This window comes from Scyliorhinus canicula, chromosome 28 (assembly GCF_902713615.1).
Source record: "Scyliorhinus canicula chromosome 28, sScyCan1.1, whole genome shotgun sequence".
In the NCBI taxonomy this organism is placed as follows: Eukaryota; Metazoa; Chordata; class Chondrichthyes; order Carcharhiniformes; family Scyliorhinidae; genus Scyliorhinus; species Scyliorhinus canicula.
Window position 1 is genome coordinate 1540650 of NC_052173.1, and position 19422 is coordinate 1560071.

A 19422-nucleotide genomic window follows, 5' to 3' on the forward strand; every position below is an offset into this window, starting at 1 on the left:
CTCAGCGATGGTGAAGGAATGCTATTATATTTCCAAGTCAGGCTGGTGTGTGACTTGAAGGGGAACTTGCAGGTGGTGGCATTCCCATGTGTAACATGGGTGGCATGGTGGCACAGGTTCTTGTACCCATCCCTCACCCTTCTGCACTATAAATTCAATCATTCTATGGAAACAAAGATGCCTCATAGCACCAGGGGGACCTGGGTTCAATTCCGGCCTCGGGTGACTGTCTATGCAGAGTTTGCACTTTCTCCCAGTGTCTGCATGGGTTTCCAAGAACCTTGACTTGGTCAACCATGAAGGCATCCTCCCACAGTCCAAAGATACACAGGTTAGGTGGATTGGCCATGTTAAATTGCCCCTTAGGGTTACAGGATGGGGGATTGAGCCTAGGTAGGGTGGTCATTTGAAGGGTTGGTGCAGACTCGATGTGCTGAACGGCCTCTTTTTGCACTGTAGGGATTATTGTTTGAACATTAAAGCACAAATATTGCTATTCTTCAATTGTTTGCTGAAGAATTAACTAGTGTATTACACTACTTGAGACTTGTCAGTAGCTTACTGCATGGTACAAAAGGGAAACAATCCACTTTAGCTCTTACACAAATCTATTGGTGTCTATTTGACTGCACAGGAATACCTTATCTGGACACAAGAACTTGGCTTGACAAATGGATCTTTACTGCTGTGTTTGCAAAACATTATTGTATCACTTAGTTAATAGTTTGCGAACAAGTATCCAAAGGAAACATTAAAATTATAAGTCAACAAAACCAATGCTCAGTTACAAAAACAGTTTTATATATTTTGAGCCTGGATTTGTTGGATTTTGTCATGTTACTGAATGGATGCAATAAAGCAGCTCTCAAACAATTATACAACTGCACACTGAACTATAGTGTCCTCAGTTTGTTAGATTTTATTCTTGTTTTTTCAACCCAGCAGGGGGGTGGGACAGATCTTTTTCTTAGGCAGTCCCTTGGGATTGAAGACAACCTGCTTCTTCTCTGATTTGATGGGTCCTGAAATGGGTGAGAAGTCCACAGACCCTGCCACAAGGAGCAGGTAGTGCTCGGACAATTGGGGATAAAGGTTGTTTGGAAGCTTGTGCGTTCCCGCCAATGCCTCAATGCATTCCCAATGAAGTCTCTCAATGTGTTTGGTGCCATCGCAAATGAACCTGCTCTACTTTGGTCGGTCACAAGCCCTCAAGTCGGCGGGAAAGTTTGACCTTTTCAGGAATGCATCTCGGAAAAAGAACATATGCCAGGGGAACTCAGGGACACGGACTATATTCAGGAAGGGAGACAAGTCTGATTGCGGTAACTACAGAAGTGTCTCCCTGTTGTCTGCCACAGGCAATTGCTTCAAGAATCCCCCTCATCTGCCACCTGCCGGTTCCAGCACCAACTGATGTACATCATGGTCCTTTCTGACCTCACAAGAACCTTGACTTGGTCAACCATGAAGGCATCCTCCTCAAATCTGTCGGTGCCCAGAGGTATATCATCCTCAGCTGACTCCACGATGACATGCAGGCCGTGATCCTCACCAGCAGAAGCACCACAAACCCCACCTCAGTGAAAACTAGGTTCACCCAAGGCCATGTTAAGATAGACAAACTTTTTATGGCTGCTGCTAATACAGTTTACTCTTGTTAATTTAATCAGTTCCCCGTGCACTTCCAAATAAGGCTAAATATCCAGGAAACAATTTATCACTGAAAGTGTTTTTATTTGCACAAATTCAATTCGAATGAAGTCAAGTAGACAGTATCATTCTCATGTTTACCATGCACGATAGACTGATAGGGCATCTTAAGAGCCACTGTACGTCGTGCAGGAACATATTTATTGTAGTTCTAGTAGGATAAACACTCTGACTGCTGTCAATTCTCCTGCTGAAAAAAATGAAATGAAAATCGCTTATTGTCACGAGTAGGCTTCAATGAAGTTACTGTGAAAAGTCCCTAGTCGCCACATTCCGGTGCCTGTCCAGGGAGGCTGGTACGGGAATCGAACCGTGCTGCTGGCCTGCTTTAAAAGCCAGCGATTTAGCCGAGTGAGCTAAACCAGCCTCGTCCCTTCCCTTGTGGAGATGGACAAGTTTACCAATGAATTAAAGCTTGATGCACAATTTTATAATTGGACTGTAATATAGAGATACAAATAAGCACATGCAGCAAGAGCAAATTGTTTGTGTGTTATATGAGTGGCCTTTGAACCCAAAGGTGGTTCAAACCGTTTCAATACCATTTCATATCATATAGAAGTTTTTTTTGCACCTCTTGCAGTTCTCTTTTACTAAAAATAACTGGGGTTGGTTAGGCTGAGGGATGATGAAAGCCTTCAGTAAATTAGGGGCATGTGGCAGGATTGGGTATTTGTACAGGATTTGTTTGCCAGTATGTCACTAAAGCCATGGTCTCACATAACACTCTTGTTACATTGCTAGTGGAATAATTTTCGCTGGCAGCTTACTGGTCCAGTGATTTTAAATAACAAGCCCTGCAATTTCACACCCTACAAAACCTGTACAGCATGCACAGTTCCTCAGTTAGGAACACAACGTCAACCAAATATCAGCTTCACATGGGATCTTTTGCCAACATTTAAGGAGACTGAACACAAAACAGACCTAGAGAATGATTCTGGCTCGCTGAGGTGAAGAAAACCTCATATAGATATTAACATCAAATTATTTTCTTGGAAGTAGAGCAGGTGAAATGAAAACCTGTGAACTCCTGACAGAATTCTCACAACTATTTTCAATAATTGTAACCAGTATCTTTTGTGAGATAATAATCTTTTCATTTTTCAAAGCATGATTTATTTGTAGAAGTGTGTGGAACCCAAATACACCTGGTACCGTTGTGATGATACTTGACTTATAGTCTGGCACTAGAAGGAGTATGAAGCTAGAAGGCAGTTTAAATTTCTTGGGCAATTAGTGTGGACATCTAGACGGCAACTAGTCATATGAATGTGAGCAAGACAATTCACTTTAGCACAGATTTTTCATCCTTTGGTTAACCCATATATTGCATATTCAGACAAAATCTTCACAAGGTAATCTCACAGCTGAAATGATCAAAGATATGAAACATTTAACTTTCTCCATATTGTCTTTCAAAAGGTGGATGTTGAATATTTAACACACAGTTTGTAAGCTGACCATAGAGCACAACTCTGAGCACATTAATTTCATGTACGTTTATATTCTGGTTTACAGATTCCCAATCTGCTATTTGTGCTTCTGGTATTACTAAATCGGCCTCTTGATCAAATAACAACCTTTCTTGACAAAATTTAACCAAACCTAACCCATATGCAGAGACCTAGAAGTGTATCTGAAATTCAACAGATATGTGGACTAAACAATAAATACCTGTACTTTTTTTAAAATAAATTTAGATTACCCAATTATTTTTTCTATTAAGGGGCAATTTAGCATGGCCAATCCACCTACTCTGCACATTTTTGGGTTGTGGGGGTGAAACCCACGCAGACATGGGGAGAATGTGCAAACTCCACACGGACAGTGACCCAGAGCCGGAATCGAACCTGGGACCTCAGCGCCGTGAGGCGGTTGTGCTAACCACTAAGCCACCGTGCTGCCCAATAAATACCTGTACTTAACCAAGCAGATGTGACTTGTATGCTTCGGAGATGTATATCTTGGGTATTTAAATACACACCAATTTAACTGAAGAACACCCAATTATACCACAGAATGGCCACTTCTCCAACAGACACTGTACATGGATAGTACCATGAAAGATGGTATCTTAAAAGGGGTTTGGAGAGTTTCAAACCAGTTTATAGTGAATTTGGGTTCTTTGCACATAATAATTCACAAATTGAAATTCTCAAAGGCCAAAAGGACAGTTTGCATAGGAAAGTTCCTACTGGTGAAAGTACAGGGTGCTCCCAAGGCTGGGATTAATGCACCTTCTTATATCAGAAAGGGAATGCGTTAATATGCAGGTGAATTATGTGAAACTCGACCTGGAAATGGTCAATCCCAACAGTGTGGGAAAACAGAAAGTTCCATTCTCTCGCTTTCGCACCCCTTATTTTTGTTGCCAATAATAAAATACGTAAGAGTTGTATGAAAATACATAAATGGAGCACAAAGCGCAATACACTTTTGTGGAATACTATTCTGCATGTGATTAATCACATGATGTATTTCTATCTGCAGCTATGTCATTGCAGGGAATTGCAAATAAAGGTATAAAACAGAAACCAGCAACTCATTCAATGGAACAGAAAGTATATGACCAAGAGAATTCCACTCTCACCCCCAAAACTAGCCCATGTGGTTGAACATGTATTTTAAATCATGTAAAATGTCTTGTAAATACCCCTTACCTATTTTTTTATTCTTAGATGAAACAAATGCACCATCATCTGCGGCAAGGTTCAGAGAGGTAGAGGATTGTGATCCTGAAGGAGCTCGTGACCTGGATTTAATTGTATTCCTTTGTTGATGTGTTCTCGTAGACTGGGAACTATGGAAATGACGAGGAGGTTGGGGTTTTGTCTCTGCTTTACACTTTTCATCTTCTAGTACAGATACTGAAAAATATTGAAGTGTCAGAATGAATATTGTAGGTAAAAGTACACTTTTGCCATGTCAAATATTTTTAGTTTCAGGATAACATTTAAAAAAATATTAAATAGTTCAAATGGATTTTAGTCCAAAGAGCCTGCAGAAAGTAGTTCAAATCTGTACGATAGTGGCTCACTAATAAGCAAGCTTCTTAAAAATAAGTATAATTTAAAAAAAATATATACAAAACACTGACGTGGACAACAACCTGAAGTTCAAGCAGACACCATATTCAGGTATCTCGCATCTAAACACTGGCAAAAATATTTTGCCTGTAACATCCAGTTACAAACGACAAAATAGATGGCTGGCAAGGTTGCATGGCAATAATTCAATCAGGGGTTAGAAAAAAAAGAGCAAAATTGAGGTAGTTATAATTGTTGGCAAGACCTGAAGATTGAATGAATGCTCTGAATTCACTGTCAATATTAATTATTTTTATATTACGCGTGTATAAACACACATTTCAAAAATAAATCTCCACTTTTGATTTATACACTATTATGTGGGGAGGATATTAAGAGCTTTAAGTTAGCATGACATTCATGTAAAATTAATAATGGAGAACTTGAAGATCAATGACATCACAAAGCCAGTACAAGAATATTAAGTTTTGTTTTGGCAGAAAGTTGTCAGGAAATAAGTTATACAATATTCACTAAGGGCGCGATCTACCCAAATGGGAACAGAGTCCCGCAGCGAGAGAGTTTAGCCGGGGGTTTCCCGGCGCTCGGACCACCGAGAAACCACACGATTGAATGCCCATTCAGGTAGATATGAGGCCCCAGCATGGAACGTCCCACCATTTTTAAATGCCGTCTTGATCTCTCGAACCCACCAACTCGACCCCCGAACCCTCTCAACTATAAGGGGGCCCTCAACCCCCCCCAACATCCCCCCCTGCACTTGCAGTGCAGGGCACCCCTGTGCCCTATCGGCACCTTGACATTGCCAGCCTGGCAGTGCCCCTGCCAACTGGCAGTGGCACCTCAGCACCGTGGCTCTGCCCAGGTGGCACCAGCAGTGCCAGGGTGCCATCCTAGCCAGAGGGCAATCACCCAATGGCCTCCGATCCCCTGAGAGACCCCCACGAGTGCTGTTCAGTCCGGTCCCCATTTGTGGAGACCAGCACTGAACAGTACTCACCTGAAATCTCCAAGGCGTGGGGTTAGATCCCATTGCTTTGGCTAGATAGTGGGAATGCATATTAGAGTGAGACAGGTAGTCTCACTCTAATGTGCAGATTTGCTAAAAAGTGATCCCACCCACAACACGCAGGATTCACATTGCGACGCCGCGCCAGAGATCTCGAGGCATGGCTAGCTGGGTAGATTCCGGAAGAGCAATCTCCTGGGATCTACTGGCACGCCACGCTGCCTTTCGGACGCAATGGGGCCGGTAGGTCGCACCTTGAATGTCACTACTGGGATGAAATTCACAAGTTAAAAGGTGCCTTGATATAATTGGTTATTACCAGAATTGCTTCACTGCAATAGCTTTCTGGCAATCAAACCCAATTGCAATGATATATATAACACCCAGGAAAGCAATTTTTTCAAATGTGATGTTCAGATGGATGGAGTACTGAAGACAGTGTGTGTTATCATTAACATATTTCAGTCTGAGATGCAGTTTGCATAAAATGGAACACACAGACTTTCTAATTTGGTTTGAATTGTAGATCAAAGCCACCCCACTCCGAAACACAAATGCAGATTTTTACAATTAGTTGGGAAAGAATGCACATATGACAAAACAAAGAAAATTAGCACTCAAGGGTTACATTTAATCAGAGCTAAATTTAGATACACTGACCCATTATACTGTTGATTTCAGGAGTCATCAATTCAGAATCTTCCAGTTCTTGGGCATCCACGGAAAGGGTATCCAACTGTTCACTGAGAGAATCCACTGACTCATCATTTACAGATCCATTGATGTGATAATTGTTTATTTCATCCTTCTCCCAAGAAGCTGAAGACAGTTCACCATAATTGGCTGCATTTTTGCTAGGTTGCAGTTGTCCTGGCTCTGCTTTGACTTGTGGCTTTGGTTTAATCTTCTTCTTTTTGTTCTAGGTGTTGTTAAACAGACAGGTGTCCCAAAATGTTTGCTTTTAAAGAATTTAAAATGCTTTATTTTCTTTCAAAGTCACCACTACTTGTGGCAAGCAGGTGAACACCAACTTTCATGATAGCTTTTGTTACATACAACATAGGAGCAGGGGTAGGCCATCCAGCCCACTGAGCCTGCTCCATCATTCAATACGATCATGACCGATCATCCACTTTAAATGCCCTTTACCCTCTCCACACTATTCCCATATTCTTTTATATCAGCCGTGAGGCTGCAGGGCTAACCCACTGCGCCACCGTGCTGCCCTCTCCCTCCCTTCTTAAATAGTGGGGTGACATTTGCCACCATCCAATATGCAGGAACCATTGCAGAATCTATAAAATTTTGGAAGATGATCACCAATGCATCCACTATCTCCATAACTACCTTGTTTAACACTCTGATGTAGAATATCCGGTCCCAGAGACCGTATCAATTTCAGTCCCATTAATTCATTCAATACAACCTTCTTACTAATACTAATTTACTTCAATTCCTCATTCTCCCTAGTCCCTTGGATCTCTCATTCTGGGAGATTTCTTGTGTCTTCCTCAGTGAAGACAGACACAAAGTAATCATTTAACTTCTCTGCCAATTTGCCCCTCATACCGTCATAATTTCCTTTGTTCAAATTTCACACCCTGGGTTCAGATTGAATTACTTTACTTTAAAACGGAATGGAAAATTCTATCATATTATGGTTACAGGTTTTAAGAACTTTTTTTTCCTCTACTCAGTGACAGCATCAAGCTGGTTGTATTGGGGTCAGATGCAAGGCAAGACCACCTTACACAGCCCTCATATATACATCTCATAACAGTTGCAAAATGTTACCGTGACTGCAACATTTCCATTATGTACATGACCATTCCGTACAGTTGTCAAATGCCTGTCCAGTTTGGAGCAGGATTGTGCTGTAGAAGTCTGTGGGGCTTTAACAGACCTTTCTACAGAACATAAAGCTTTATCAGGGGATCTGCACACTTCAACTGGAATTCTTCAGGCAGTGTATTGTTGTGTAACCATATTGTTTGTGGGACATGGGTTTCTACCTGCAGTTTCTCATGTGACTGACATCCAATTCCAACTAGGCTATTGTACAAGAGATATATGAGGGCAATACGACCATGGAGTGCAATGGAGAAGCTTTGGAGCAAGTGACTTGCCTGCCCATTAAAGCTTTACCAGGAAATAGGAAATGAAAGGCACCTCAAAGTGCCACATACCGTACTGAAAGAAACTGATGTATTTTGGAATTTATGTAGTCAATTTTGTTATGTAATGTACTTCCATAAATATTGAGTAAATTATATTTTTAGAAAAAAATAGTAACATTTGTGAACTGGGTATGAATGAGCATGAATTTTGTGATGAAAGATGGAAAGGCCCATCATAATATCCACTCCTGTATATAATGAGATGCAGACAGGCAGTGATTGACACACAGGATGACCAATGAACACACGACACAGAACAACCAATCACCAGACAGGACACCACCACTATAAAGCCCACAGGGCATTAAGACTCCCGCTCTTTCAGGACCCAGACACTGAGACAGTCAGAGTGCACAAGTTAGTGGACATTATTGCCATGTGGTAGCTAGTAAGTCTAGTCGAGCCAGTAAAAAGGTCAACAGTAGGATTAGTAGAGTGTCAACCCACAGCTGAACATGTGCAGCAGTCCACTAGTTAAATAAAACAGTGTTGGATCATCTCCTGTGTCAGACGTTTGTTTCTAGCTTCCCTGCATCCAGCTGCAGTCAACGTCAAACCAACCTGCCTAACACGCCATGGTACCAGAGTGCTAGTAATCCTGCCGAACCTACCTCGAGTGAATCTGCAACGACCAGCAAGCGGCCATCCAGAAAAATGGAAAACATCCAGCCTCCTCCGCAGCTCCGGCAACCTCGCAGCCAATTGGAAAATCTTCGAGCAAAAGTTCCTCCTGTATATCGAGGCCTCTGACCTCGAGGCAGCATCGGATGCCAGGAAGATCGCACTATTCCTGTAGACTGCGGGGGATCACACCATCCATATCTACAACTCGCTTACGTTTGCCGATGGCGAAGACAAGACGAAGTTCAAAACAGTTCTGCTAAAATTCGACAGCCACTGCGACATTGAAGTGAATGAGAGCTTTGGACGGTACATCTTCCAACAGAGGCTTCAGGATAAGGTTGAACCTTTTCAGTCCTTCCTGACCCATCTCCGCATCCTGGCGCAGTCACGTAATTATGGCTCGATGGCTGATTCCATGATCCTGGATCATATCGTTTTCGGGGTCCACTCCGATTCCCTGTGGCAGCAGCTCCTCAAAAATCAAACAGTTGACCCTCTCCGTTGCTATCGAGACGTGTGTAGTCCATGAGCATGCCAAGAATCGTTACTCCCACATCAGGGCGGCAGAAACTGCAAAACTGGCTTCCCACGAGGCAGAACGGGTGCAGGCCATTGGAAAAATGCAAGGCCTGAGCATCGAGGAGAATGGCCGTTTTGCGCGCTTTTCCCGGGTTCCTACGCATGCGCGCCACGACCAAGTGGTCGAAGAGGCCGAAAACCCTAATGCGCAGGTGCGTACGTCAGCCGACCGCACTGCGCATGGGCGCACTGACGTCAGCGTTATGACGTGTCGAAATTATGGCTCCGCCCATTTAAAGCGGCAATCCCCGGCAAAAGGACGGTGATGCCCACAGTGTGGGAAGCCTGGTCATTACGAGGCCTTCTGCAAGTCCGCTCCACCAATTATCAGCCAGCGATCGCAGATATGGCGCAGAAGTATCCGCTTGGTACAACAAGACATGTAGGATTCTGATCCCGACAGCCCAACGGACCCCGATGCTGACTGCCTCAAGTCTCCATATCGGGTGGGCATCATAACCACACGCGAGCTGGTCCCCACTGCACCTGCAACCCGCCTTTCGATCCTCAGTGTGGATCCCAACGACGAGTGGTGTGCTGTCCTCACAGTCAACCAGGCTCGCTTCCGATTTAAACTGGACACCGGCGGGTCTGCGAACCTCATCTCACAGTCAGATCTCGACAGCAACCGTGACCAACCGAGCATTCTTCCACCAGCATGCCAACTCCTTGACTACAATGGCAATGCCATAGCTGCCAGTGGATTGTGTTGGCTAGGGGTATCTCACAAGGAAGTCAAGGCAATTTTAAGATTCAAGGTTGTTCGGCCTGACAGAGGGTCCCTGCTCGTGCTCGCAAGCTCCTGAATCTGGTCCAGCGAGTCCACACCATGTCCTCGACACCGGCGATTACCTCGCCTGATGTGAATCTCCAGGCCGAGATAGACGACATTCTCACACAATACCACAATGTGTTTGATGGAATGGGCACTCTCCCATATCGCTACAAAATATTACTCAAGCCGAACGCCACCCCAGTGATCTATGCACCACGCCGGGTGCCGGCTCCTCTCAAGGATCGTCTGAAAAAGCAGCTGCAAGACCTCCAAGACCAGGGCATCATCTCAAAGGTCACGGAAACAACAAACTGGGTCAGCTCCATGGTCTGCGTAAACAAAACCTCTGGTGAACTCCGCATTTACATTGATCCCAAAGACTTGGACCGCAAGATCATGCAAGAGCACTACCCGATCCTGAAGCGTGAAGAGTTAACCAGTGAGATGGCTCATGCCAAATTCTTCACCAAGCTAGACGCCTCCCGTGGCTTCTGGCAAATACAGCTGGACGCGTCCAGTCGGAAGCTGTGCACATTTAACACTCCGTTCGGCCGCTAGTGCTACAACTACATGCCTTTCGGTATCATATCAGCTTCCAAAGTATTTCATCGCATCATGAAGCAAATGATGGAGGGTATCGAGGGGGTGCGAGTCTATGTGGACGATATGATCATCTGGTCCACAACACCCGAGGATCACATTGCTCAAACAGGTCTTCCAGCGGATTCATGAAAATGGCCTCCAGCTCAACAGGGCCAAATGCTCATTTGGTCTATCCGCTATCAAGTTTCTGGATGAGCACATTTCACAGCAGGGTGTGCAACCTGACGCTGACAAGGTGCTGGCGATCAACGCCATGAAGACCCCGGAGGACAAGAAGGCGGTCCTCCACTTCCTCGGGATGGTAAATTTTCTCGGGAAATTCATTCCCAATTTGGCATCCCACACCACGGCCCTCCGGCATCTCTTAAAGAAGTCAACAGTGTTCCAGTGGCTGCCCGCCCATGAAAAGGAGTGGCTCGAGCTGAAGGCGAAGCTCACCACAGCCCCAGTACTGGTGTTCTTTGACCCAACCAAGGACACCAAGATATCTACTGATGCTCGCCAGGACAGCATTGGGGCGGTGTTCCTCCAACGAGACGATTCCTCGTCCTGGGCTCCAGTGGCATATGCCTCCAGGGCCATGATGCCGACCGAGCAATGGTCTGCCCAGATCGAGAGGGAATGCTTGGGTCTCCTGACAGGAATAGTCAAGTTTAATGACTACGTATACGGCCTGCTGAAGTTCACGGTGGAAACAGACAATAGGCCTTTAGTCCACATAATCCAGAAGGATTTAAATGACATGACACCTCGGCTACAGCGAATTCTTCTTCGTCTCCGCCGATACGACTTTGAACTCGTCTACACACCGGGTAAGGAACTGATCATTGCGGATGCCCTATCCCGGTCCATCACCACGCCGTGTGAACAGGGCGACTTCATCTGCCACATAGAGGCACAAGTGCAGTTGTGTGCTAGCAACCTCCCAGCCACTGATGAACGAGTGGTCCAAATACGTGAAGAAACTGCCAAAGATCCTCTACTGCAGCGCATGATGCAACACCTCGCCCATGGCTGGCAAAAGGGGCAGTGTCCCCAGTTCTTTAACGCCAAGGACGAGTTAACGGTCATTGAGGGAATCCTTCTTAAACTGGATAGGATCGTCATTCCTCAAAGCATGCGAGCTATGGTGCTCGGACAGATCCATGAGGGTCACCTTGGGGTCAAAAAATGTCGATGCAGAGCTCGGGAGGCGGTTTATTGGCCGGGAATCAACTAGGACATTGCTGACACGGTCCTCAACTGCCCAAACTGCCAGAAGTTTCACAGCTCAGCCCAAAGAAACACTGCAAAAGCATGAGATTGTGACGTCTCCGTGGTCTAAAGTGGGGGTAGACCTCTTTCACGCCAATGCGTGATTGCGTGCTCTTGGTCGACTACCTCTCCAGTTACCCAGAAGTGGTGAAATTGTCGGACCTCACGTCTAGGTGCGTCATCAAAGCCTGCAAAGAGATGTTTGCCAGGCATGGGATACCACTCTCAGGAATGAGTGACAACGGTCCATGTTTCTACAGCCAGGAGTGGTCCACCTTTGCATGATCCTACAACTTCAGACACATCACCTCCAGTCCCCATTATCCGCAATCAAACGGGAAAGCCGAGAAAGGGGTCCATATTGTCAAGCGGTTTTTGTGCAAGGCTGCAGATGCAGCCTCCGATTTCAACTTGGCTTTGCTGGCCTACAGGGCAGCCCCTCTGTCGACTGGTTTGTCTCCGGCGCAGATGCTCATGAACCGCAACCTGAGGACGACTGTTCCAGCCATCCATATTCCAGACCTTGGCCACCTCGCAGTGCTGCAAAAAGTGCATCGGTCCAGGGACCAGCAGAAGATGACGTATGATGCTCATGCCACGGACCTGCCTGCGTTAGCTCCAGCAGATGTTGTTCCCGTCCAGTTGCCCGAGGGAGGTTGGTCGGTCCCAGCTGTTGTTGTCAGGAAGGCCGCCCCGAGGTCTTTCATTGTTCAAATGGCTGACGGCTCCATTCTCCGGCGCAACAGGAGGGCGCTGCGGAGAGTTCCCCGCCCACCGCCTTGCTCCGCTGGCTATTATGCCTCCTCCAGACGTCTCCTGCCACGAGGCCACCGATCTGCCAGCGACCCCGCCTGTCCACGACACTGCCGCAATGCCAGCAATCCCGCCGCAATGCCAGCAATCCCGCCTGTCCAAGTGCCGGCGTCTCCTGCTCCACCTCTGCGGCGATCAACCAGAATTCGTCGCCCGCCTCAAAGACTAAATCCATAGACTTTACTCTTGTAAATTTTGTTCAGTTTTCTCTGTATTGCACGATAGACATCTTCCCATGTACATATGTTCGCTAACTCACCACTTGTACATAGTCAGGCATGTATATACCTTCACGTTCCATAACTTATTTTTTTTAAAAGGGGGAGGAGATGTCATAATATCCACTCATGTATATAATGAGATGCAGGCAGGCAGTGATTGACACACAGGATGACCAATGAACACACAACACAAAACAACCAATCACCAGACAGGATACCACCACTATAAAGCTCACAGGGCATTAAGGCTCCCGCTCTTTTTCGGGACCCAGATACTGAGACAGTCAGAGTGCACAAGTTAGTGGGCACTATTACCATGTGGTAGCGAGTAAGTCTGGTCGAGCCAGTAAGAGGTCATCAGTAGGATTAGTAGAGTATCAACCCACAGCTGAACATGTACAGCAGTTCATAGTTAAATAAAAGTGTTGGACCATCTCCTGTGTCAGACGTTTGATTCTAGCTTCCCTGCATCCAGTTGCAGTCAACGTAGAACCAACCTGCCAAACACATCAAGGCCCTTAGGGCACCAGCTGGGAGGTGGTGAAGCAAAGTGCTGTGGTGAATTAGCACACTGTCTTTTCAACATTTAAGGCCTGGGCTTGAATCCAGCCCATTAAATAGAACTTATTTATTTGAACAAATGGACCTGGATGAACCCAATTCAATAACTAGTTAGGCGGCACAGGGAGATGAGACAGGGGTGCCCCACTGTTGTTCGCACTCGCGATTGAACCATTAGCGATAGCTTGGAGGGCATTGAAGTGGAACGGAATTGAGAGGTGGAATAGGCAGCACGGTAGCATTGTGGATAGCACAATTGCTTCACAGCTCCAGGGTCCGGTTTGGGTCACTGTCTGTGCGGAGTCTGCACATCCTCCCAGTGTCTGCGTGGGTTTCCTCCGGGTGCTCCGGTTTCCTCCCACAGTCCAAAGATGTGCAGGTTAGGTGGATTGGCCATGATAAATTGCCCTTAGTGTTGGGTGGGGTTACTGGGTAATGGGGATGGGGTGGAGGTGTTGACCTTGGTGCTCTTTCCAAGAGCCGGTGCAGACTCGATGGGCCGAATGGCCTCCTTCTGCACTGTAAATTCTATGTAAATTCTATGATAGAACACATTATCCTTATATTCAGACGACCTACTACTGTATATTAGGAATCCAGAGACATGCATGGGAGAGATAATGGAGGTATTGCAGTGTTTTAGGTCCTTTTCAGGATATAAATCTAATGTTGGGAAGAGGGAATATTTTGTAGTTAAGTCTTCTGAGTGGAGGTGAGGGATTAAGAGAAGTCCTTGCCTTTTTCACTGGCAAAATATTCTGGGAATTTGGTGGCAATCTCCACATTAAAAATATGGCGGTAATTTTGACAGCATATCAAGATCAGCGCAATGTCAAATTGGGCCCCAATCTGCAGGAGTCATTTATTTGAGCCAGCAAAATTGGATGCTGTATTTAGGAGATGGAAAGATAAGGGACTAGAGAGGGTTAAGGATTTGTTCTTGGAGGAGCGGTTTATGAGTTGGGAGGAACCGAAGGAAAAGGCAGAGCTTGGGAGGCCGGATAGGTTTAGATATTTTCAGGTGCAAGACTTTATCAAGCGAGTGCTTCTGGATTATCTGGAGGCAGTGCTGCCCACCCTGCTGGAATGCGTGGGGTCAGTAGAGGGCAACGCATTTGGAATTTATAGGTGGATTATGGAAGAAGAGCAGGTTTCAGTGGATAAGGTACAGGCCAGGTGGGAGGAGGAGCTAGGGTCCATTTCAGAGGAGGAGGTATGGAGCGAGTCCCTCTGTAGGGTAAATGCTACATAATCCTGCGCATGGCTAAGCTTGTTACAGCTTACGGTTGTGTTTAGGACACAACCTCACCAAGGACAGGATGCGTAGAATCTTTAAGGAAGTCGAGGATAAGTGTATCTGGTGCTCAAAGGGGCCTGCTCACCATACGCTGGTCCTGCCCCAAATTGCTGGGCTATTGGAGGTCCTTTGTCGGCAGCATATCGGCAATCCTGAAGCTTGATTTAGAACCCTGCCCATTATTCAATACTTTTGGGGTGCCAGATGAACCAGAATGGAGGACAGGGGCAGGGTTAAGGGGGGAATGCTCTGGAATTTGCATTGCTGTTGGCACGGTGATGAATCCTGTTGAGCTGGAGGCAGGCGACACCACCCAGTGCTGCTTGCATGGCTGAGTGATCTAATGGAATTCTTGTAACTCGAGAAAGTCAAATTCACAATAAGAGGATCGTCAGGTTCTATCGTAGTTGGCAGCCATTCATTTTTCACTTTAAAGAGCTGGTCACTGAGTGGAGGGGTAAAGGAGGGGGAGGTTGGGGTGGGGATGATTATTCTGGGTAGTATTATAGTTGCTGGAGTTCATATTACTGCCACTGCTTGTTTTTTTCTGATTTGTGCGTGGGTATTGTTGCACTATGTCATGGTTTCTTCTTTCTTGTGATAATATGTTAAGAATTAAATAAAAATACTTTTTAAAAAGGCTTTAGGGGCTGAAGGGCCTCCTTCTGTTCGGATGTTGCGATGATCCTTACCTTCTTTTTTCCTGTCACACTCCATTCCTTCAGAACTTCTGCGGCATAACCTTCATTCATTTTTTTTTAAATGGAGAAAGATTGCAGGAATTAGTCAAAAAGCAGGTAAAATGTTATGGAGATAGGCACACAGACTTGTCAAGGTCACTAAAACTAACCTGATTTGCAAACAGTGTGTGTCAGCAGGAACGTGCTTCAGCTGATGTCTTTTTGGCACAACAGAAATTCATGAGATTATGCTTTCAAGTGTTTTGCGTTTGTGATAATCACTGGGCATTTAGTATTGTGTAAATATGTCAAATTTGGTAAAAATCCAGAAAGGAATTTTAAAGTAGAGTTGACAATCCACTTTTGACAGAGGGCAAATATTTGTGACAGACCAGAGTCTGTCTGATTTGTAATTGAATGAAAATGTGAGGAGGATTTACATTTTTCATAAGCAGGCTCTTCTGCAAAATGTAAAGGTTACCCAAAGTATTTTACTTAACTAAAACAATGCAATAACAACAAAGCATCAGAAAGATAGTTATGTTTCTTTCTCTTCAAATTTGCTGGAATAATATCCTTTAAGTGGCGACTAGGGGCTTTTCACAGTAACTTCATTGAAGCCTACTCATGACAATAAGCGATTTTCATTTCATTTTCAAGTAAGGTTGGGGAACTGAAAATGAAACAAGTTGGACATCGGTTTTTCACTGTGGGCACCTGGATTCAAATCCAGTTCAAACTGATTGGATGAATATCTCCAAGCTGTGGGTTGCAAGCATCATATCTATAATTGGGTAGTCCAGTTTCTATAAGGCATAGACCCCATACAGCACAAAACTATCCCTATTTCAGCACTGTTTGGCAATAACAATCTAATAGGGCTAAAGGTGGCTAGTATAGGGAATGGAAGTCATGCCACAAGGGTTAACGAGACTGAGAAATGGGTACTGTAAAGGTAGGAAGAAAAATAGATTGTCCAAAAGATCTTACTTGCACAATATTTAGACCACATAGCAGGGCAATGCAATTTGAAATGAAATGAAAATTGCTTATTGTCACGAGTAGGCTTCAAATGAAGTTACTGTGAAAAGCCCCGAGTCGCCACATTCCGGCGCCTGTTCGGGGAGGCTGGTACGGGATTTAATTAAGACGGCAAATCTTGTTGCTGAACCCCGAAGAAACAGACACTTAGTTTGGTCTCTAGTGTCTCCTTTAAGATAGGAAAGATTAATTTTAAAAGACTGTTTTCTTTAAAGGAAAGATTGTTGCTCCCATGAAATTTAGTATTATTGCAGCTGTCCTGATGAGTGCAAGGCGAAAAGCTTCAACATCATGTCTCTTATACAGCAATACTAAAGATTTGCTTCCAGGAACATTGTATGAAATTTCAGTTTGAAAATATAGTTATGATCCACATCAACATTTTGATGCCTCTTCCTGGGTCTTTTTCGAATCTGGCAAGGGTTATTTTTCGAATTAGACTGCAGGAGTGAAAAGAAAGCAAAGCATACAGAAATTCCTCTTCACAAATCAGTTTAGGAGTCCACGAGGAAATATTCTGATGTTTGGAAGAGTACAAGGGTAAATGGGAGTTAATTCTTACTGTACAGAGGATTGGTTGAACTCTTGCAATGACTAATACCCCTGTGAAATACTGAACCCAATATCTACTGAGAAAACCTCATGGGGAACATCAGTTTTTAAAACACCAGGAGAGATTTTAGTGCCAGATTTCATGGTGGGGTGGAGCAAATAAGCTGCTGTACTCAACAGAGACCTGGGATTGCCTGCTGATGAAGAACACACCTTCAGTTTGGGCGTAGTCAAATTTTAAGAATAGCATACCATGGGACAAAGTCCATTTAGGCTTGATGATCATTTGACATCACAAAGATATGGGTAAAATGACTACTATTCAAAATGCAACTGGTAGCCCCTTGGCACATGTGTTTAAATCGTGGCTTTGTTTTTATTTCAGAATGTTATAGAATTGAACCATAGAATTGCTGTAGTGTAGAAGGAGGCCATTCAGCCCATCAATTCTACATCAACTCTCTGAAAAAGCACCCTACCGAGGCCCACTCCCCCGCCCTATCCCCGTAACCTCATAACCCTACCTAAACTGCACATCTTTGGACACGAAAGGGCAATTTAGCATGGCCAATCCACTTAACATCTTTGGACTGTGGGAGGAAACTGGAGCGCCTGGAGGAAACCCAGGCAGACATGGCGAGAAAGTGCAAACTCCACACAGTCACCCAAGGTCAGAAATGAACCGGGTCCCTGGTGCTGTGAGGGAGCATTAAAAACCATTGTGCCACCGTACCACCCCCAATTTTTTAGCACGAGGAGAAAACAGAAACAAAGTGATAGAATGAGACACTAAAAGCACTCCAGCAATTGAAACTTGTAATTCAGTCCAAGGAATTGCTTTATGGGTACATTTTGCACAAATATCAAAGCCATGCTATAAGTTCAATCCAGAAGTAACTGTAGCATCATCTGCTCAGATGGGCTGAATCATTGCAAATGTATTCATTGAAGAATAAGGCATATCCATACTGTTCATAACTTGAACCTGCATTGTTGGTTTTACAGAGCATGGGTCTATATGCTCTTGATCTCTGTACCCTTAATTTCAATGGCCATTATTTGAAAATTGCTGCTGCACTTATTTGAAAGCAAGTTACATTTAGCTGAATATAGACTCAAGAGTTAGAATACAATAAAATGAAGCAAAAAGTCTTACCTTCCATAAAAGCTTGGACTGCTTTGTTGACACAGTTGTCATAATGTTGTAACACCAAAATGATCTCATTATTACTCCTGTTAGGAACTATTGCACGGACAGCACTAATCTGAGAAAAAAGTACAAGTATCAAAAGATTATCTAAAACACAATTATACAAAGAAAAGCTACACCGTACTAACAATTTTGTCTGAATTGCAACTGTGGGTGGGAACTTCTTCACCCAAAGGGTTGTGAACCTATGGAATTCCTTGCCCAGTGAAGCAGTTGAGGCTCCTTCATTAAATGTTTTCAAGATAAAGATAGATAGTTTTTTGAAGAATAAAAGGTTATGGTGTTCGGGCCGGAAAGATCAGCCATGATCTCATTGAATGGCAGAGCAGGCTCGAGGGGCCAGATGGCCGACTCCTGCTCCTAGTTCTTTTGTTCTTTGGCTGCGCCCACGTGGCAACTGGAAATTCCCGCCCGAGGTCAACGGACATTTACGCGGTCTCCGTCCCGTTCCTGGCGATCTTGCAGCGTGCGCGGCCGAAGAATCCAGCCCTATATTCCTGAACTTTGTGGCGGGGAATTTATGCATCTAATTCTAATATGGATACTGGAAAGGTATTTGACAGAACATATTGGAATGAAATTAGTCTCAGCTGTACTTTCCCAGAAAACTCCATCCGATTTTCTATCCAATTTTGCACAGCTGCCCAAGATGAATTTCCTCACCTCACCTAATTCTGAGCTCCGGACTCCAATGACAGGAATGAAAATACAATCTCAACTCTGCTACTGTTGCTTCATCCAAAAGCAGACAGATCAGTTCAAATTTCTAATAATTAGCTGACAGTGTACTAAAGATGAAAAAGATCAAGGGCAATCAAACTGGGTTTATAAAGGGTTGGAATTCGTGCAACACGGTTAGGAGACTATTGAATGCTATTCAGATCTTTCAAAAAAGGGCGTGGATGGATTAGTGATCTCCTTAGATGCAGAGAAATCTTTTGACCGGGTAGAGTGGAATTATTTATTTTATAAGCTGCAGAGTTTGGGTTGGGAAGAGTATTTGAAGTGGATACAGGCACTTTCTAAAAGCATCTGGCGACAGTGCTTATAGGTGGTTTTAGGTCTGTAATTTGTCTCCAATCAGGGACCAAACAGAGTGCCCGTTATTGTTTGCAATAGCTGTAGAGCCCCTGACAGAGGCAATTAGATAGGATCCTTCGTTTTTTGGGCTACATAGCAGATGGAAACAGCACAAGATCACACGATATACGGACGCCATGTTGCTGTGCTATTATTGGCGTGGCGGAAAGATTTAGGGTGCAATTC

General features: G+C 44.5%; 1 protein-coding gene across 4 annotated transcripts in view; it reads right to left on the reverse strand.

Annotated features, from left to right (window-relative positions):
- The window catches only part of spats2 (spermatogenesis associated serine rich 2), a 164444-nt gene that overhangs the window by 51300 nt on the left and 93722 nt on the right, over positions 1 to 19422 (reverse strand). For all 4 annotated transcript variants that reach the window (XM_038786370.1, XM_038786369.1, XM_038786368.1 and 1 more), the window contains exons 4-7: positions 18103 to 18211; positions 15366 to 15415; positions 6430 to 6688; positions 4374 to 4580 (exon numbers count right to left, since the gene is read on the reverse strand). In XM_038786370.1, coding sequence (XP_038642298.1) covers positions 4374 to 4580; positions 6430 to 6688; positions 15366 to 15415; positions 18103 to 18211 — 625 coding nt within the window. The remainder of the gene's footprint in view (positions 1 to 4373; positions 4581 to 6429; positions 6689 to 15365; positions 15416 to 18102; positions 18212 to 19422) is intronic.